The 21,350-nt window shown below is 50.3% G+C and overlaps 1 protein-coding gene across 3 annotated transcripts; it reads left to right on the top strand.

Moving 5' to 3' along the window:
- The first annotated feature begins 930 nt into the window (after positions 1-930).
- Positions 931-21,015, top strand: CACNG6 (calcium voltage-gated channel auxiliary subunit gamma 6). 3 transcript variants are annotated; one of them, XM_075537721.1, is made up of 4 exons: positions 931-1,255; positions 13,090-13,164; positions 16,108-16,245; positions 20,734-21,015. In XM_075537721.1, the coding sequence occupies exons 1-4, from the start codon at positions 931-933 to the stop codon at positions 20,970-20,972; spliced, it is 777 nt and encodes a 258-aa protein (XP_075393836.1). In that variant the 3' UTR covers positions 20,973-21,015. The 3 variants fall into 3 exon arrangements, with proteins under 3 accessions (XP_075393836.1, XP_075393837.1, XP_075393838.1); XM_075537722.1 differs by lacking the exon at positions 16,108-16,245; XM_075537723.1 differs by lacking the exons at positions 13,090-13,164; positions 16,108-16,245.
- Positions 21,016-21,350: the final 335 nt, after the last annotated feature.

The following is a 21,350-nucleotide window of genomic DNA, read 5'->3' as shown; positions in this document are numbered from 1 at the left end:
CCAAAGGTGGGGGGCTACTGTGTCCCTGTGCCCAGAGGTGAGGACCACAGTCCCGTCCTCTGAGCCCAGTGTGGGGTCTCAGAGGATCGCTCTTGCTTTGGAACCCTAGCTCCCCATTTTTGTGGTCCCCATCGCCTCCCAGCTACCTGTCTGGCCCCTGACTTCTCTCTTACGAACTACAAGGGATACCTTTAGCCCTCTTATCCTAAATCCCAGGGGGTCACCCGTAAGTGTAGCACCCTTTTTGCTGAACCCAAGTGGACTCCCTTAAGAGCCCCAGTAATCTCCCAGATACCCCTACTTTTTAGCACCCGTTGGGACCTCCCTGCATTCTCCTGACCCTATAGAGGACCCTCCACCTCCATTTTGGGACCCTGAGCCCAGAGGCACCCCTGCCTCTTATCACAAATCCCCTCCTTGGGTGCCACAGACTCTGAGCCCTAGTAGGGCACCCAGGTCTCTTCTAAGAAATCCAGTGTCCCTTTTGTGAATCGTTGGGGACCCTCCTCAATCAGCCCCTTAGTACGACAGACAGCACTTGTCCCCTCCTCCCCCCCATCTTGGGATACCCAAGTTTTCTCTCTGAGCCTTGGGGGGGAGACACCCTGGTTTTCCTCTGTATCCCAGTTTTGCTGTAATCCTTAGGGCTTTCTCAGCCCCTCCTTCAGACCCCCAAAGGGCCCCTGTCCGGGGATCTGTTTGTTTTCTCCTTCCCTCTTGTAAGTCTCAGGTGTGACCTCAGTATTGGACCATTTGAGGAGCCCTAAGACCTTTTCCAGTAAGTTCCAGGGGGAGACCCCTTCCCCCCACTTTCTGAACACAGTGGAGACTGAGCCCCTCATCCCCTTCAAGGCCCTAGTCTGTCCCCCTCAGGCCCTCCCACGAGTCCTCCTTAGCCCTTGCGCCTTTAAACTTTGAACGGCCCCCAAGATGATGTGGTCCAACTTCTTCATGCAAGAGGAGGACCGGCGGCGTGGGGCGGCGAGCAGGCGGCGTGGGCACCAGGGCGCAGGGCTGAGCCCGGAGCGTGAGGGGAAGATCAAGCTGTCCCTGCTGCTGGCCGCTGTGGGCGCCACGCTGGCCGTGCTGGCTGTGGGCACCGAGTTCTGGGTGGAACTCAACACCTACAAGGTCAACGGCAGTGCTGTCTGCGACGCCGCCCACCTGGGGCTCTGGAAGGTGTGCACCAAGCGCCTGTGGCAGGCTGATGTGCCCGCGGGCAGAGACACCTGCGGCCCTGCGGAGCTGCCCGGAGGTGAGCAAACACTGCCCCGGACCTAGGCTTGCAGGCCCACAGGCAATAAGAAGGGGAGGGTGTGCCTGAGAAAACTGGCCCAAGAGAGAGCCTGAACCCCAAGGAGAGAGGTGGGTCTCCCAGGAGCAACCTGCATCCCTGTAGAGAGCCTGATTCCCAAGGACAGGGCTATTTCCTAGGCATAATCTGCACCTCACAGTGAGCCCCGTGCCCCCTAACCAAAGAGTTGATACCTCCCAAACATGCCTGAGTCACAAGGAGAAGGCTACTGTCCAGGAACAACCTGCATCCTCCCCATGAGACTGAGCCCCAAGGAGAGAGTGAGTACCCCCAGGAACTGCCTGGGACCCCAAGCTTGCATGCCCAGAAACAACCTGTCCCCGGATCAACTTGTGCGCAGGCTATGCAGGGACACACTGTCCCTGTCCCTCAGTAGAGGACTTTCATATGTCTGTGCTCAGAGTCTGTCCTCCAGCCACAGCCTGACCCCCAGACCAGCCTACACCCCTAGGCCAACCCAAGCTATAGACCAGCCCATGCCCACAGACATATAACCATAGACCAGTCATGTCCCCAACAGCCCGGGTGCACAGCCAGTCCATACGCGCACTGCGCTAGAGCTGAGTCCACTCATAGTGGTCCCAGGGACCAGCCCATAATGTAGACCAGCCCATCCTCCCAACAGCTTATTCCCATGAACTAGATCAGCTTGCACTGTAGGCTAGTTCCTATTCGGCACCAACCCTTAGTCTACACAGGCTCACAGTGCGGAGCAGCCTTTCCTCTAGACAAGCTCATACACTCTAGACCAGCACCTCTCAACCTGTGGGTCGAGACCCCTTTGGGGGTCGAAAGACCCTTTCACAGGGGTTGCGCAATTCATAAAAGTAGCAAATGACAGAGATGATTAAGCAGCAACAAAAATAATTTCATGGCTGGGGAGGCACCACCACACGAGGAACTGTAGGAAAGGGTCGCAGCATGAGGAAGGTGGAGACCACTGCTGTAGATCAACCTTTACTGTAGACCAACCCTTGCTCTAGTACAACCCCTTACTGTAGACCGGGGTCCTCAAACTACAGCCCGAGGGCCACAGGCAGCCCGCCGAGGACATGTATCCGGCCTGCCCGGAGTTTTTGACTGTTTTGTACTTTTACTTCAAAATAAGATATGTGCTGTGTGCATAGGAATTTGTTCATAGTTTTTTTTTAAAAAAACTATAATCTGGTGCTCCAACGGTCTGAGGGACAGTGAACTGGCCCCAGTTAAAATAGTTTGAGGACCCTTGCTGTAGACTAACCCTTACTCTAGTCCTGCCTTTAGACCAGCCCTTCCTGTAGACCTGCCTTTGTTAGTCTAACCTTTACTCTAGAGAAGCCCATGCCCATAGACAAACCCTTATCGTAGTCCAGACTCGCCTAGGCCCACAGACCAGCCCATGTCTAGTGCAGCCCCTACTGTAGACCAGCCCACGCCCACAGACCAGCCTGTACCTCCAACTAGGGCCTGTACTTCTAGACCGGCTGTCAAACCTGTCTCTAGAACAACCTTGGGCCACCACACTCAGCCTGCACCCCTAGACAGCAGCCTGTGCGCCAAGTACAGCCTGTGCCCTAGACACAGCCTCTGCCCCTCCACACACACACACACACACACACACACACACACACACACACACACACACACACCGCCTGTACCCCCACTAGGCAGCCTGTGCCCTTAGATAAAGCATCTGGGTTAGTGGTGTCAGACTGCTCCTCCACACTGCAGACAGCCTGCTCTCCTGTCTGGGGGCCCCCGAGGAGAGGGTTGTTGGAGACTCTAGGGCTGCTTTCCAGCAAGAGCAGCTCTCTCCACACCTCTGGGCAGTGCCCCTCACGCCTGGTCCTGCTCTCCTCCAGATGCCAGACACCATGGCCAGCCTTCTCACACATGTTCTCTGACACACTCCCCGACCCCCTCTCTTTCCCACACAGCCGCTTCCCGACCCAAACCGTGCCAGAGAGTAACCCCATACCTCTCATCCGGGACTTTACTTACACCGTGGGGGACATCTTGCTCCACCCCGGCCATGGAGCTGCAACCCCAAGAAAATAGTGGATCCCCCGCAGGGCTAACGTGTGGGGTCACCAGCAGGCAGGCCTTGGTGATGTTGGGGATCTGAGCTCAGGACACCGCCATACATCGAATGTTGCAATTAAGCGAGCCTCCACGGACCTTGGGGTAAAAGTTATAGTTTCCATGATGTCATCACCAATGGTGCTGAGCCTCGGCGGCATCGTCGTGGAAACGTGTTGGGTTACGACCCACGAAGTCGATGGTGCAAAGCCACTAGCTGCTCCTCCTCGGGAGGAAGATGAGGCTGTCTGTCCCCAAGAAGATTCACAGCCTCAGAAACCACTGAGGTGAGGTCTACAAGACCTGCTCTGCTCCCAGCTGCCCCTGAGCCAATACATCGTCAGAGTAGAATGGTGCTCTATAGAGATTTCATTGGCTGGTGGTTTTTGGATTGTTATTTTTGGTGGGGAGAAGATCACCACACCTTTCTTCCACAGCACCTTTGGTTAGATCAGAACCACCAACCTTTCAGTTAGCAGTCAGGCACATGAACTACGCCATCCAGAGATTCTCCATCAGACTACCAACCAGCCAACCAGTTGCCAAGGGGCTGACTCTGACTTGGGGCGACCCCAGGTCGCCTGAGCAGAGTGGGGCTCCACAGGGTTTTCAGTGGTTCTCCAGGCCTTTCTTTTAAGGCACCACCAACTTTTCTGCGTAGCAAGTGAGCGAGTTCACTGGGCGCCACCATCCCCACTGTGTCTTAGAGTTCTCTAGTGCTGTTGAAAAAGAAACACTTGGAGGGGAGATTTTTTTTTTTTTTTGTCACGAGCAGAAATGTATTCTCTCACAACATAGGATGCTGTGTTAGTCCTGGTTGACTAGAGAAACAAATCCAGAGACACTTGAGTGTGTTTAAGAGAGAACTTTCTATCAAAGAATAACTTTATGTTAAGAAAACATCGCAGCCCAGTCCAGATCAAGTCCTTAAGTCTGATCTTAGCCCGTATGTCTATACCAGTCTATAATTTGCTCTTCAGACTCACAAAACACATGCAATGATGCCGAATGCAGGAAGATCACAGGCCAGTGGGTGCAAAGTCGTGTGGATGCAGTGATGGTGGAAGCATCTCAGCGCTGGCAGAGGTCTCCAGGTGGCTTTTCCAGCTCCAGGGCTCTGGCGTAGCTCCATGTGGCTTGTCAGCAGGAAGGCAGACAAGCAGTGTCTGTGCGTATCTAGCCTCCAGTGATCTACTTGTCTCCTTCATGCCTCCAAATGAGGTCATCAAGCTGCAACCTGATGGACAGGCTGAACTCCACCCCTTCGCAAGTTGACAGGAGATTATGTAACTGCCACAGAGGCTGAAGATCAGGATTCAGAGCCTCACCTCTGAGGGGAGACTTTTTTTGTGTGGGCTCTGGAGGTAGGTCCTTGTCTCCTTTCAACCTCTGTGGGCCTTTGTGATCCTCCTTGGAGATCTCCATGGGCATCTCGGCATCTATCTGTCTCTGGGTCTAGGAGGTTCTCAGCATGGGAACCCCCACCTCCAAAGGACGTGCTCTGCTCCTGGCTCTTCTTTCTTGGTGGTGCAGAGCTCCCTCTTTCTCTGATGGCTTCTGTCTCTCATCAACTTGTGTTCTAGCCCAATTTGTTACCTCTGTGTTAGGGTACAAAAGAGATCCCCCCACACACACACACCCTGATCTCAAATGTTATTTTAAGGAGGGCATTTACTAAATCCTACATGGGACAAAGGCCAGAGACATCATTCAGAGGGCGGAGGCCACCAGCACGAGGTCTTCACGGGGTCTGAGGGTTTGCTGAGATGCAGAGCTTCAGAAAGGACAGGGGAGGGAAAAGGCCAGGGTTGTTGTGAGAAGTGGAATTGTAGAAGTGGGACTGGAACCACTATCGAGACAGGTGCATGAGACAGAAGAGCTTACAGGATCAGTCTGGGGCCTTCCGACCAAGGACATGACTGATAGGGCATGATTCAGGGCATTGGGACCCCCAGTACTGTCCATCAGGGACTCACCCAGGCCAACCCCCAAGGGAAGCTGCCTCTCCTTGGGCTGGTCACCTGAGTGGTGATTCCACTTGCCAATGAGCTCTGCCTGTGGGAAAGACTGTCCCCTCCCTAGTTAATGGTCACAAGTGATTCAATAGAGGCTGAATCCACGAAGGGAACTCTGCAAATGGATTTGGGGTTTCCACCGCCACCCACCGTCTTCTGCCAATGGGGTGCTTGGAATCCACGGTCTAATACACCATTGAGCACCATCAAGAACCACTCAAAGCCGAACAGAGGGACAGATAAATGGAATTTCTTAGAGGTTAGCCCCCACCTGGTTATAGGTTGGGCCACTAAACCCCATAGTTGGCAGTTCAAAATCACCAGCCACTCTGCAGGAGAAAGAGGCGGCTCTCTACTCCCCGCCAAGAGTTAACAGTGTCAGAGACTCGCAGGGCCAGTTCTTCCCTGTCCCACAGGGTTGCTGTGAGTCGGAATCAACTGGGAGGCAGGGAGTTTGGTTTGCTTTGAGTTCCCCCCAGCTGTGTCATAGGAGAAAGTTGAGGCTGTCTTCTGTCTCAGAACCCCACAGGGCAGTTCTAATCTGTCCTCCAGGGCCGCTCTGAGGGGGCCTGGACTTGGCCGTGAGTTTTGGGGTTTCTGAGTCCCGGGCGTGGGGTGGAGTAGGAGTGTGACTCCATAGCAACTTGGCTGCTGGTGTCAGAGCTTTCCCACAAGCTGTCTATATTTGGCTTCTGCTTACAAATGCCAAACGACAGCTTACATGCAGGTCGGTCATAACTCTGTCAATAAACAGCAGGCCATGCAGAAGACGGCCGCCAGCCTCTATAAAAAAATGTTACAAGAGGATTCTACAGTTTATCACCTGAGTGTTAGGCATTGGCCTGTGTCTGCAAGCCACAGAACAAAGGCTGGAGAGTCTGTTAGCATACCAAGACTGGGTTTAAGTTGATTAACACTTCTAAGCTCTGGCTAGGAGTCCTGGTGGCACAGCCTCTAAACAGTTCAGCAGTTCAAAACTACTTTCTCTTCGGAAGGAGGGAGAAAGACAGATGGACTTTCTACTCCTGTAGTTCCTGAAGGACAAAACTCTGGTGGAGGCAGACTCTCCTCACAAACTTATTTGGGATATCTCTTACCCCCTGTGGGCTAAAAGGTCCCTCTCCTCTCCTCTCCTCCCCTCCCCTCCCCTCCCCTCCCCTTCCCTCCTCTCCTCTCCTCTCCTCTCCTCTCCTCTCCTCTCCTCTCCTCTCCTCTCCTCCCCTCCCCTCCCCTCCTCTCCCCCCTCCCCTCCGGTCCCCTCCCCTCCTCTTCTCTCCTCTTCTCTCCTCTCCTCTCCTCTCCTCTCCTCTCCTCTCCTGGTGGAAGGCTCCGTAGAGACAAGGAGGGTGTGCTTTGGACATATTGCCTGGGGAGACCAGTCCCTGGAGAAGCGCACCCTGCTTGGTAAAGTAGAGGGGCAGGAAAAAGAGGAAGGTCCTCCACAAGAAGACGCAGTGACCACAACGGGGGGGGGGGGGGCTCATGCATAAGGACCGTTGTGAAGACGATGCAGGACTGGGCAGTTTCCTTCTGTCCCTGTGGGTCCGTGGAACCACCCCCGTAGCACCCAACAATGACCTGCCCTTTGAGCTTTGACCCTGGCCACCACTGTCCTTTTGATCTGGTAGAGCTGATGGGTTTTCGATGGCTGGTGGGTTGTTTGCTTTTGTTTTGATTGTGGTTTGGGGGAACGGTTATAAGAGAGCAGGAATGGCCCCGTGCATGCATGCACCTTGTGTTTCTTGACAGTAGTATCAATGCTCATAGTGTAAGAACATTCTCCCCCACTTCCTCCCTGGGTTCCCCAGTTCCATCCCCAGTTCCATCCCTGCCCCTTCCTGCCTCCTGAGATGTGTTTTGTTTTGTTTTACAGGGGAGGTTCTAAGGCCACCCTTTCATCTCGTGTGATTGATTATAGTGAGGAGTGTGAGATCTGATGCCATCAGTCCTGGTGGCTCAGTGGGCTCCATGTTGAACTGCTGACCACAAAGTCAACGGTTCAAACCCAGCCAGTCCTTCAGTGGGAGAAAGATGAGGCTGTCTGCTCCTGTAAAGATTTACAGTTTTGGAAACCCACACGGGCAGTTCTACTCTGGCCTAAAGGGGCCAGAGGGAGTTAGATTTGACTCAATGGCAATTAAGAGTTGAGTTAACCCTTTCAGAAAAAAATCTGCACAACTTGATTTCCATCTGGTCAAAATGGTAGTTTGATTATCTTCCAAACCCAAACCAAACTCGCTGTCACTGAGTCAGTGTTGCCTCACAGGGCCCCCGGTGGGTTTCTGAGACTGCCACTGGTGATGGGAGTAGAAATCCCAGTCTTTCTCCCTCAGAGCTGCTAGTGGTTTTGAACTGCCGACCATGCGGAGGGCAGCCCAATGTGTAACCCCTACACCATCAAGGCACCCACAAGGGACTCAAATCCTGGTTCTTGTCAACACTTTCTGCATTTGGAGAACTAAACTGACTCTGAAAGGCAAAGACCAGGCTGTAGGGTGGGTGCTATAAGGTTTCCCAAGGGAATTCTCCCAGGATAGCCCTCCATACCCTCCAAGAATGAGCAGGTGTCTTGTCTTGTCATGTCATGATCCCCAAACCAAACTCACCACCATTGAGTCGATGCTCCTGTGGGTTGTTTGAGATCATGACTCTTTATTGGAGTAGAAGGCCCTGTCTTTCTCCCACGAGTGGCTGGTGGTTTTGAACTGCTGACCTTGCAGTTAGCAGCCCAGTGAGTAATCATTAAACCACCAGGATAAAAAAAATCCTTGACTCAACTTTCCTTTCTCCCCACTACCTGCCAACGCCATTTTCAACTTTGTTAAAACATCTCCCTAAAATTCTCCTTAAAACTTCTTTCTGTCCCCAGGAGGTGATGGTCCTGTGTCTTTTGAAGAAAATCCATCAAAGTTTCCCCTTTCCCAACCAGCTCCCTGCTATTGAATTTGTTCTGATCCACAGCGACCCGGTAGGGCTGTATTGCGCTGGCCCTGTGCATTTACGAGCCTGTAACTCTTTACAGGAGCAGGGAGTCTCGCCTTTCTTTCAAGTAGCAGCTGGTGGGTTCAAACTGCTGACCTTGCAGCTAGCAGCCAAATTCCTAGCCAGGGTTCTGTTTACCCCTTTTGGAACCCAGTCACCATGACCTCGGGAGCTGACCTCTTTGCCCTGGTCCAGCAGAACGGAACCAAGCAGAAGCTCTTTGGTGGCATGGTGACACTTTATGGGGTGAACCACGAGGTCAGCAGTTTGAAACCACCAGCTGCTCCATGGGAGACAGACAGGGCATTCTCCTCCAGTAAAGTATAACCATCTCAGAAACCCACAGGGGCAGTTCCACCCTGTCCTCTGGGGTCCCTGTGAATGGTCATTGACTCGATGACAGTTTGAGAGTTTTAAAATTTTGTTTGTAGTTTTGTTTTGAGTTTTATTGGCACCTAATCCACACCATACAATTCAGTTGTTCAACCACGTCGGGAAGAATGCCAGTCATTACCGCAGTTGATTTCAGAACATTTTCTTTCTTGGTTTTCTTTTCCTCCCATGATGAAATCACCTTTAACATGAGTGTGTAATCACCCTCAGTCCTAGTGCTCCCTCCCCCTCCCCTCCCCCTTCACTGTTTACTGCCCAAATCTGCCCCCACCCCCCTCTATCCCCTAGAACCTTTGCATCAGTTATTCTCTCTCTCTCTCTCTCTCTCTCTCTCTCTCTCTCTCTCTCTCTCTCTCTCCCTCCCTCCCTCCCTCCCTCCCTCCCTCCCTCTGCTCCTCATGTGCTTCCTAAACTGGTAAGCCCAACAGAAAGGATAAAAAACGCACAGGCAATGGGGTGGGAAGAAGAAACCAATGGGCACACAAAGATGAAAAATACCAACAATGAACAAGGAAGAAAAGATTGCATCTGTATTTTAAAAGCCAGGGAAAATCAGTCATTTTTTGAAGGAGACTGAGAAAGCTTGTCCGCAGCCCTCCATCCACAGCAGAGACTCGTCTTTAAACACATCTTCTTTGGCAAAAACGTGTGCGTGCGTGAACCCTCAGATCAGTACTCTTTGTTTTTCCTTGTGCTTTCCCTGGCACGCAACGTTGCTGGCCTTGGGACAGAAGCCTACTTCCTTTCAGAGTGCTGTGGAGAAAGACTCCCAGCTGTTTGCTCTCTTCGTCCTCCCTCCTCCGCACACCCGGGATTGCTTTGAGTCTGCGGATCTCAGTGATGTAAAGTGGCAGCGCCCTGCTGCTCGACGTTGCTCTGCTCAGACCCTCTCTCTCCAGCGCTCTGGTGACTCACACAGGCCTCCTCTTGCATGCACTGACCGGTCCAGTCCTCGGTGGCCTGTTGTTTGTCTTTTTTCCCAGCAGGGTGGGCTTTCTTGTCATTTTATTGGGAGTTCTGACAGAGAGGACATTCCGTAGTTCAATCACATCAAGCGGCATTGCACAACGGCTACCACAGTCAGGTTCACAATATTTTCTTTCTTCTTGAACTCCTTGAAATCAGCTCCCCTTGATCCCCTCTCTCCCCCATCCTGCCCACCCCCAACCCATGGAACTCTTAGTTTTTTATTTTTTGTTGCATCTTACACCATCCAATAGATCCATTTACGTCCAGTTCTGTTGTTTGCTCCCCTCGAGGTGGGTTACCCAGTCATCAGGGGGTTCCCCCAGCCCCTCATTTCCCAGATCCTCAGGAAATCATCACTCCGGTGCAGGCTGACCTTTCTTTTCTTGCTCACCTGCAGGGATTCCTTGTTATTCCAGATAGGAATCCTTTCTGATTTTAGACATGATCAGTTGGCTAGCCTTCTGCAGCCTAAAGTCACCGCCCATTTCGCTTTTCCCTTTTAAATATGATTTGTTTATGTTTGTCACGGTTGAGCGTACTCACGGCGCAGTGTGCACCTGCTTCGACACGTACCACAACGTATGGGTGCTGACGAGCTTCTCTAAGTTGTGAGACCGCCATCCCTCGCCCTCCTTTTATCAGTTGTTTCTTCCCCTCGGATGTAAGTTCACCGCCCTCCCCACTTTGGGTGTGAGTTGCTGTTGTCAATTTCATCCCATCGGGATCGTTCTTGAAGAGCACACCACGCTTGAGGCACACTTTATGCACCGAGCTGCCAGCCACAAGGTCAGCAGTTCAAAACCCCCCACTGTCCCATGGGAGAAAGAAGAGGCTTTCGGCTCCCGTAAAGAGTGACATCCTCAGAAGCCCACAAGGAGTGGTTCTACCCTAACCTGTGGGATCACAGGAGTCGGAACAGCCTCAATGGCAGTGGATTTTGAGGGTTTTCAAGATTTTTATTTTTTATTAAGTTAATCTACTGCTTTGATTCCCTAGCGATTCACTAAGACAAGGTGGAAGTGCTCCCTGTGGGTTTCGGAGATGGTGACTCTTTACAGGAGTAGAAAGCCTCGTCTTCAGTGTCAGAACAGACTCGGTGGTGGTGAGTTTTGGGTGGTTGTTTGATTTAGAGAAGACCACCAGGGAATCTCATTAATTGAAGGTTTAAAGATTGTCTCAGGGTCGTCATTTCAGGACATCACCTGGTCTCCATGACCCCAGGCAGTCTGGGTTCTATGAGAAATGTTTCTGCTCGACATTTCCCCTCTTTGGACTAGGATTCTTGTGGAGTTCATTGCATCTAACCCTTCAGGAATGGCAGTTGGGCACCCACTCCGTTCTTCTGGTCTCTTGGCAAATGAGTCAGTTGTTCATGGAGGCAGGTAGTCACCATTCCATGCCCTCCTCCCATTCCTGATTCTCCTCCTTCCTCTTACTCCGGGAGAATGGGCATCAATGGTCGTGTCTTTTGAAGCAAGTATCTATTTCTAATCCCACTTGACCCTCCACAGACCAGTATGAAAGAGCGAGGGAAGAGCTTATCACCAGGTTATCCAGAAGGTCCATGGTCCTCAAAGCTCTGGACTGGTTGCTGTTCTTGGTTGCTTATGTTTAGTTTGGGATCGCTGGAGAAGCGAGACCAGTCTTGTTTGTGTGCGTTTGTCTACAGAATGAGATTTACAGCAAGATATGGCTTACGCAGCTGTAGAAATTGGTAGGTCTACTCTGACTCAGGCTTCTCCTGATTTCGCGGAAGCTGACAACCAGAAGCAGACCGTTGAAGGGGGGCACAGACTGGTGCATGCTGTGGTCTGGAGTCGGCTGTATGCATCCACCACCAGCTCCCTGGATGAGCAGGGGATGCAACCAAAGATTGAGGAATGAAATGCAAGATCCAGCTCTGGCAGGGGCCAAGGGGATTTGACTCTACTCAGTCTCTCTCTCATACAAGAAGCCTTATGACACCAAGGAGGGGTCATCAGACTGTGACCCAATTGGTAGGATGTACTCCACCCCTACCCTTACCCAGGAGGGTCTCGTTGACATAATCTTCAACCACCACCATTGTCACTGAGTTGATCTCAATCATGATGATCCCATGCCAGCCAGCTAGGACGGTGCTCCATGTGGCTTTCAAGGCTGTGTCCTTTGGCAGGTCGATCCCGAACCAGCAGTCTTTTGCCTTCTAAAGCATTTGCATCTCTGAGAAACCACGGCTCTTGTGCAGCAAGTGGATTTCATATCTCTGGGCACTGTTCTTCTCCTCTGTATGCTGGGGATACACATGCCATCATTTGAGATGGCTGAGGACAATGTTAAAAGTGCTGGCTGCTGAAGCCCGTGGTTCAAGCCCACCCATCGCTCCAAGGGAGAAAGATGAGGCTGCCTGCTCCCAGGAAGATTTATAGTCTTTGAAACCCAAGGGAGCCATTCTACTCTGTCTCACAATGTTGCTGTACAGTGGAACACACTTACTGGCAGTGGGTTTGGCTAGGTGGACTACGTTAAAGTGCTAAACCTTTGAGCTTGTTGTGTTAGTCTGGGTAGACCAGAGAAACAAATTGTAGATATTCCTACGTATGTAAGAGAGAGTTTTGACTACAAGAGCAATTGAATATTGGGAATATGTCCCAACCCAGTCCAGATCAAGTCCATAAATCTGAGATTAGCCTATGTGTCTGACACCAACCTATAAAGCCCTCTTTAGGCTCATGAAACACATGCAATGACGCTGAATGCAAGAAGATCACAGGCCAGTGGATGGGAAGTCTTGTGGATCCAGTGGCGGTGCAAGCATCTCAGCACTGGCATGGGTCTCCATGTGACTCCTCCATCTCAGGGCACTAGTGTAACTCCATGTGTCTTGTCAGCTGGAATGTCTCCCAGGGAGTCAAAACAGAGAGAGAGTGTCTCCTGCCTTCAAGGAGGAAGACAGGAGTTCCCAGAATCCTCAGGGAAAGGCCACACCCACACAGAGGCCTCATTGGCTAGGATCTGATTGACAGGCGAGACTCCACCCCTTCACTCTGAATCCTCAAATTGACACCTGAGTACGTAACTATCACACTTGTACAAACCAAGAAACCAAGCCTGTTGTCCTTGAGTTGATTCCTGCTCATGGTGGTGACCCCGAGTGAGACAGGGTGGAGAGAAGAGCTTGCTTACCTGTGATCTTTACAGGAGCAGGTCCCCAGCTCTCTCTCCCAACTGCCTTTGGGTGAGTTTGAACCATCAGCCTTTTGGCACATACACACACACACACACACACACACACACACACACACACCAGGCGAACCTCTATCAACCAGGGACCGCCCTGTCATCATCACCTCTCTTTCTTTCTCTCTTGTCCCGCAGAAGCAAACTGCACCTACTTTAAATTCTTCACCACGAAGCAGAATGCACACATCTTCCAGAGAACCACAAAGAAAGGTGAGCATTGCGAGTTGCGTTGGTGCTACGCTGGAGAAGCTGCAAGAGCTGTTCTCCTCCTTGGCCCAGGATGGCCTCAGCTTCTGCCTTTCAGATGAAAGGCCCTTCTTGGTTTTATTGGCATATAATTCATATATCATACGATTCTGTGTTCCATCGCACCATGAAGGGTTGTACAGTCATCGCCATGATCAGTTTTAGGATGTTTCCTTCATTCGTTTGCTCATCCTGATTAGTTCTCCATTCCCCCCCCCCCCCCCGCCCCCAACTTCCCTGCTATGCTCCCAAAGAACCATGAGCCCAGTTGCTGTCTATAGATTTGTCTGTCCTGGGGAACTGATCACAGTGATCTACCTATAACCCCTTCCCAGGAGGATGGATGGACAACAGAAAAGTGTGTGAAGGGAAACAGCAGTTGGTGTAAGACATGAAAAAAATTATCAAGTGTTCATGAGGGAGGGAGGGTAGGGGAATTGGGGAAATGAGGAGCTGATACCAAGGGCTCAAGTAGAAAGAAAATGTTTTGAAAATGCTGATGGCGACATATGCACAGGTGTGCTTGACACAATGGATGGATGGATTGTGATAAGGACTGTATGAGCCACCCAATAAAATTATTTTTTTTTAATAGAAAAAAGATTTACCTGTCCTGGATTTCACATACAGAAGAACAAATAAAACTGACCATCAAATAAAACTAACAACAATTTAAAACAAACAAACAACTAACATCAAGAACAAGGTAAAACAGACCAAAACCTTCACCGAAAAGAAAGCAGAAAATATTAAAAACTAGAACAAAGTTAAATGGATCATAAAGACGACCCGAGGACAGGGGATATGTTTCATTGGCACACACTTCACACAATCACACCGTTGAATCGTTTGATCCTATTAAAAAGAGGGGTGCCATCATCCCCACCATCGGTTCCAGAATGTGTTCTTCTCCGACTCTGCAGCCCAAACCTCCCCTGCTGCGCCCCTAGGATGTTATCAATCCAGTTATGGTCTCTATCGATTGGCCTACCCTGGGTTTCATATACAGGAAACCACACAAAACACACACACACAACAACAGAAAACAGAGAACACTTCAATAGAAACAGGAAATAGTAAAGCCGGAGACAACATTCAAATGGGTCAAAAGGGAGATCAAATGACAGGGTGCTCCATGTCTCCCTAACTCCATCTCCCCATAACTGGAGTGGAAGGTCTTCCCTTGGAGGAGGAAGGGTGGAGACTTGCCCGCCGAGACACTGTGCCGATCTTCCCACCTCCGGCTCCGCTCTTGGCATTCGCTGTGTTACTCTGAAGGTCTCCTGGTGGTGGAGTGGGTTGTACTCTAGGCTGCTAACCAACCACCAGGTCCACATTCTGGACCCACCAGCTGCTCCTGGGCGGTGGGGTGGGGTGAGAAAGGTGAAGCCTTCTGCTTATGTAAAGGCTTACAGTCTTGGAAACCCACAGGGAGCAGTTCTACTCTGTCCTATAGGGCCACTCGATGGCAGTGGGTTTGGTTGAGTGTCGTTAATATAAACTCACTGCCCCGTAAGGTTCTCATCTAACCTTTCCAGTTGCTGTTGTCGATGGAATCCCTTCTTGGTTTTGGTTTTTAAAGAAAACTTCAGGGGATCATTTTGGTTTTAAGGTTTAAAGGTAGTCTTGGGGCAACCGTTTTAGGGGTGGGGGGATTCATGCAACCTCCATGGCCTCATCTCCTTCTAACCTATGCCTTGTGGCCTCGGGCAAGTGATGGACCCTATGTGGGCCTTAGTTCTTTCTTTCTTTTTTAAGAACAATGCAATTTTTATTTTCTTGACTTAAAAGAAATAAGGTTTCAATAGCATGGAGTTCCCCTCATTAGAAAGCCGAGTTTGGGAGTTATCGCCCTGTGTATCCACATAGCATCAACTGGCAATTAGCATGCAGACCCTTTGATTACGGTTTTCTAAAATGTCTTGAATGGATACGGTAATGCATAAGATCTATCTGCTAGGTGTCTTAGTTCTTTCGACAGTATAAATAAAATATTGGTTTGTGTGTTAGGCAGGGTTCTCTAGAGAAACAAAGCCAATCATTTTATTGGGGGCCCATATAACTCTTATCACAATGCATCCATCCATCTATTATATACATTTTTACATTCGTTACCCTCATCATTCTCAAAACACCCGCTCTCCATGTAAGCCCCTAGCATCAGCTGTGAAGAAAGATTTATACAGCAAGAAGGAGTATAACAGCTAATTAGTCCACACAGCAGCACAGAGGACTCAGTTCAACTCACTTCCATGGAACAGTTAATAGACAGGAAGTCCATCAACTCAGGAGGGCTGCCAGGTCCAAGGTCAAGGAAGCAGACAACAGAGTCCTCCCTCGGGCAAGGCAGGTAGAGTCTGCCCACAGGCAGCAAACAGCAGGGTGGGTCACCAACCGTCAGCAGCTCAGGAGCTTAGTGAAGCAGGCCCAGATGGGATCTCAAACTCAAGCAATGCAAAAGGACAGGCTCCATCAGCCTCAAGTTCAAAGGAGGTGCACACCAGCAGTGTGGCAAAGCAGGTTTCCGACAAACCTCAAGCTCTAGGACATGATCCAGGGTTTGACCTGGCCCACAGGTAGTGCAGCTCACAAGTTGAGGCAGAGAGCTAGTTAACGCAGCCGCACACTGCTCTGATCACCAGAGAGCAAGAGAGAGGGGCGGACTTCGCCAAGCCACTTATCTCTTTGCCCTCCAATCAAACTGGGACCAGATTAGTTCCACCTGTTCCTATTGGCCAGGTTGGTGCAACAAACCTACCTTTCACAGATGGGATGATGTTTGACTTGAAAACAAATATTCCTGTTTCTAGTCCTGATTCTTCCCTCTTCCTGACACGGGGTTCCTGTTGGAGGGAGCTCCTCATTCCCTCAATGCCTCACTCTGTTTCTTCTTCCAATTCGACTCAGAGATTCATCTGGCGGCTGCAGTCCTGGCGGTGCTGGGCTTGGTGGCCCTGTCCCTGGGGTGCCTCTGCATCATCATGATGCTCAGCAAAGGCGCGGAGTTCCTGCTCCGGGTTGGAGCCGTCTGTTTTGGCCTTTCTGGTAAGGACCGAGACCCTGGAGATGGAGGGCATTGCATGCTGGGAAATGAAATCACCACATACTGTTTCATGCAGGGAAGTAGGGTCTCCCAGCACCATTTAGGGGAGTTGGGAGAAGGCTAAAGGCTAAAGTAGAGCCCAGGGTGGGAGATTTCCAAGACCTGTTGTTGACTTGGAATTTGCCAGCTTCCAAAAACACTTGTTTTAGATTGGGCCCCGGGCTTCACAAGAACTGCTGCATGCTGGGAGGTGTGAGGCCTTCAAACACTAGTGTATGATGGGAGATGGGACTTAGAGGAAGCTCCAGGGCTTTAGAAGTCTGAAGATGAGAAGTTCTAAGCCCTGCTGTTGGTTGGGAATCAGAGCCTCGTGAAACAGTGCTCTAGATTTGGACCAACGTTCTGCAAAGAATGTGCTGCATGATCAGAGGTGAGGTCTCCAAGCACTGCATGATGGGGGATCTCCTTGTGCTGTTGCCTGGTGGGATGTGAAGTCATGAAGCACCATTGCATGATGGGAGGCGGGAATCTGCCTGCATTGGTCAATGATGGGGACTACAGGAAGCTCATGGGCTATAGAAATTCAAAGATGGGAAGAACTTTGAGCCTTGTTAGCTAGGCATTGGCGCCTTTATAAACAACATTGCAGATTTGAATACAGGGTCCACAAGGACTGCTGCATGCTGGAGATGGGTGTCTCCATACATTATTGTCTGATGGGGATGAGAGGAAGTCAGGGGCTGTAGAAGTTTGAAGAAGAGAGTCTGATCAGTGTTGGCTGGCAATTGGAAGGTCTCTGTGTTAGTCTGGGTGGACTAGGGAACAAATTTGTAGATACTCATTTGTGTATAGGAAAGATATTTATATAAAAGAGTAATTGTATATTAAGAAAACATTCCAGCCCAGTCCAGATCAAGTCTATAAGTCTGATGTTAGCCCACATGTCCAATACTAGTTCATAAAGTAGACTTTAGACTCATGCAGCCATGCAATGATGGCGGATGTAGGAAGATCACAGGCCAGTTGGTAGAAAGTCTCAGGGATGCAGTGGCAGTGGAAGGATCTCAGGGCTTGCGTGGGTCTCCACGTGGTTCCTCCAGCTCCAAGGCTCTGGTTCCATCAGGGGTCTCCATGTGGCTTGTCAGCAGGAAGACAAGCAGAGAGAGAGTGTGTGTGTCAGTCAGTCAGTCAGTCTGGCCTCCAGGTAGCTATTTAGTTCCATGGTGCCTCCAAATGAGGTCATCAAGCTGCAACCTGATTGACAGGCTAAACTCCACCCCACCCCTTTACTCTTAATAGTCTCAAGTTGGCACCAGATTATGTAATATCACAGTCTCCAAAATTTATCTTACATTTGAACTTGGGATCTGTAAGGACTACTGAGTTCTGGGAGTCCCTTCCCCTTACCCTCCACCCCCCCCACACACAAATGCTGCCTCTTGTGCAATGCCAGCCCCAATAATAATCACACAAACTCAAGTTTATTGGATATCAAGTGCTCCTTCTCACCGCAGCCCTGTTAGCTGGAGAGGACTATGCCTCCTTTTATGTAGAAGAAAGCCGAGAAGTCAGGTGGATCGCTGGTGGTCACATTGTCACTGATGGCAGGGATGGGTGACAAAACTAGGGCTTTCTGATTCCAAAGCATGTCTCCTCCTCGGGGCATCTTGTCTTTGCATCTGGGAGACTATATTTTTGTGGGGTCTTTGCAGGTTCTGAGTAGGATACCAGAAGGTGAAGGACTAACTAGAGGTCTGTGTGATTCTGGGTAGACTGGAGAAAAAAGTCCATGGACACACATTATGGTATAAGAAAGAATTTTATATACAAGGGGAATTGAACATTGAGAAAACATCCCAACCCAGTCCAATCCAAGGCCATAAGTCTGATATTAACCCATATGTCCGATACCAGTCTATAAAGTCCTCTTCAGATGCATGAAACACACGCAATGAAGCCAAATGCAGGACGGTCACAAGCCAGTGGGTAGAAAGTCTTTGGGTCCAGTGGCGTTGTAAGCATCTCAGTGCTGGCAGGGGTCTCTCTGTGGCTTCTCTGGCTTCAGAGGTCTGACTTCATCCATGTGGCTTGTCTTCTGCAATGTCTCCCATGGAGTATTAGAGAGAGAGAGAGGTATCTTCCGCCTCCAAGGAGGAAGTGCCAGATTTCCCAGAATTCTCAGGAGAAAGCCATGCCCACAGAAATCTCATTGGCTATCTCCAGATTGACAGCCTAGACTCCACCCCTACACTTTTATTCCTTAAATTGACACCAGATTAGGTGACTACCACAAGGTCAGATGGCAGGATAGACACTTAACTAGAAAGTATCCTGGTGGAATAAATACCGAACTACAAGTGTAGTAGCAGGTTGAATGCTTAACCAGAAGCCCCATGGGTTCTAGCCCGGGCTGTGCTGTAACCTTAGAAAGACCCCTGTCTTCCAGATAAAACACTTCAGGTCCAATAGTGAGAGTAGTGATACCAGGAGAGGAAGGGGAAGGTGGGGGTAGAAAGGGGGAACTGATCACAATGATCTACACAGAACCCCCTCCCAGGGGGGCAGACAACAGAAAAGTGGGTGAAGGGAGACATCAGTGAGTGTAAGACAAAATAGTAATAATTTATAATTTATCAAGTGTTCATGAGGGAGGGAGGGTGGGGGCGGGAAGGAAAAAAATGAGCTGGTACCAAGGGCTCAAGTAGAAAGAAAATGTTTTGAAAATGATGATGGCAACATATGTACAAATATGCTTGATACAATGGATGTGTGTATGGATTGTGATCAGAGCTATAGGAGCCCCCAATAAAAGGATTTATTTTTTAAAGAGCTGGAAGAATCCCTAATAAAATGATATGTAAAAACAATCATAATGCGAGTTACTAATAAAGAACAGAAAGAAAGATAGGAAGACCCTGTCTTTCCACAGGCTCTTGGCATCCTTATGGGTAGATCTCATGCTTTGTAAGGTGGATAGAAAAGTCATCAATTTTACAGCCTTCATTTGTGACTCGTTACATATGGAGCATCTACTATACCCTAAGCACTGTGCCACAGACTTGAGTTACAAGAGTGTGTCATGGCCAAGAGCTAGTCTTTGTTGTCAGGCAGTGTCAGAGGAAACCAGCCTCCAACAACCGAAGGGCCAGTGGGCACAAATGTACGGTGATGATATATAAAGATGATAGTGAAGTCAGAGGATAGGAAAGACAGGAGAGAGAATGCAATAAAGAAGTCAGGCACATTATATGGTATGATGCTCACCTCAACCCCTCTTGATGGACCATGTGGAACTGGGAGAAGAGATCGAGCCTTTACTATCTTGGGACATTTATAGGTAGCCTAAGACATGCGTATTCAGTAGTTACATGCATCACAAGGTGGGTGGTATCTATATTAGGGTCCCTGAGCTCACAGGTGAGGACACCTAATACCTGCATTGGGGAAAGGTACAGGGGGGGTGTTGGGTGTCACAGTGGGCAGAGAGAGCAAAAGGATCATGTCTGCTTCTATTCGGAGATAGAATTAACCATGTGCTCACCACAAGGCAGCACAGCTCTTAGGGGAGATTCTGTGGGAATATATTTAAAGCAGGATCATGTACTTGTACTTTATCTCTAACTGACCAAAGTGGAGGCTTTCTTACCGTGGAATACCAGCTTTCCAGATTCCCTGTTACAAGTTAGGGAATAGACTCCTCGTCCTATTTCCCTCCATGTGAGTTTCCTAAGAGGCGGTTTTGAATGTGTGTGTGTGTGTGTGTGTGTGTGTGTGTGTGTGTGCTGTTTCTTTGCTATCGGAAGGCCCGTGGCAACTCCCTGAGCAGAGCAGGTCTCCCTGCGCCATCTTTCCAACAGCGCGTGCGCTCACTTCCGGCCTCTCTGTCCCATCTTGGGAATTCTCGCGATATTTCAACCTGTCTCGTGATGCTCCTGCATCCTTAGTAGGAGCTCTGGTGGTGGGATGGTTATGCCTTGGGCTACTCACCAGCAGTTCGGAACCACTAGCCCCTCTGTGGTGGAAGAAAGACGAGGCTTCCTGCTCTCAGAGAGAGTTACGACCTCAGAAACTCACAGGGGAATGTCCACCCTGTCCTACCCTGTCGGGTCACCATGAGTCAGCATTGACTCACTTGATGGCCTAGGCCCAAGTTGGTTTTGTGTGTGTGTGCTGTGGTTTATTATACACTGGAAAGGTCACAGTCTCCTTTGGAATGTCACTGTGTACATGCACTTGGAAACCCAAAAAGACAAATGATAAATCCCTGTGACTTTCTTTCTGTGCAGTCAGACCTGCAGTTCTTTCAAAGTAGGCCTGGAGTCGGCTGAAGCTGGTGTCCAGGAAGTGCTTGAGTATAGTTAAAGGGTGTGAGGAAGGAAACCCCCTGGGTTGCTTGTTTGGGTGGGTGGGTGGCAAGGTTTATTTAGGAAGGGAGGCTCAGACCCAAGCTGAGGGTCCCAGCAATGCCCTGTCTCTTCTCTTCCCCACAGGTCTGCTCCTGCTGGTGAGCGTGGAGGTCTTCCGGCATTCCGTGCAAGCCCTGCTTGAGAGAGTCATCCCCGAGTTCCCGCCGTCCCCGGCCCTGATCTACGAGTACTCCTGGTCTCTGGGCTGCGCAGTGGCTGCCAGCCTGGTCCTGCTGTTGGCGGGCACCTGCTTCCTGCTGCTCACCCTGCCTTCCTGCCCCTGGAGGGCCCTCTGTCCCAAACGGGGTCCAGAGGGGACCTAGGGTGGTCACTTTGCTCACTCTGTGCTCCTGACAAACCCTTCCTCCTTCTCCACACGACCCATTGGGCTTTTTGGTCCCACCTGCCGGGGAAATGGTATTCTTTCTGCTCTGGGATTCCCCTTGTTTCCAAACACTGGCCTCTCTGTCCTCTATCTCCCACCACCCCACCCCACCCATACCCTGTGTCAAGATGATGTTCTCAGTGGTGGAGTTTGGTTGGGTAGCTTGGGGGTGGGATGGGAAGAGGCTCTTTGTAAATGCTGGTCCCCAAGGGAAGGCTGAGGGTCAGATGGAATAACCAGGGTGGGGACAAAGAGGTTAGGGGATTTGGGGAAAGAGGGGAGAGAGTTGGGTCTGAATTTGTTCCCTGGAGAGAGA

This window comes from Tenrec ecaudatus, chromosome 18, assembly GCF_050624435.1.
Source record: "Tenrec ecaudatus isolate mTenEca1 chromosome 18, mTenEca1.hap1, whole genome shotgun sequence".
Classification (NCBI taxonomy): domain Eukaryota; kingdom Metazoa; phylum Chordata; class Mammalia; order Afrosoricida; family Tenrecidae; genus Tenrec; species Tenrec ecaudatus.
Note: the sequence above shows the minus strand (reverse complement) of the source record. Positions and strands in the feature narration are given on the sequence as shown.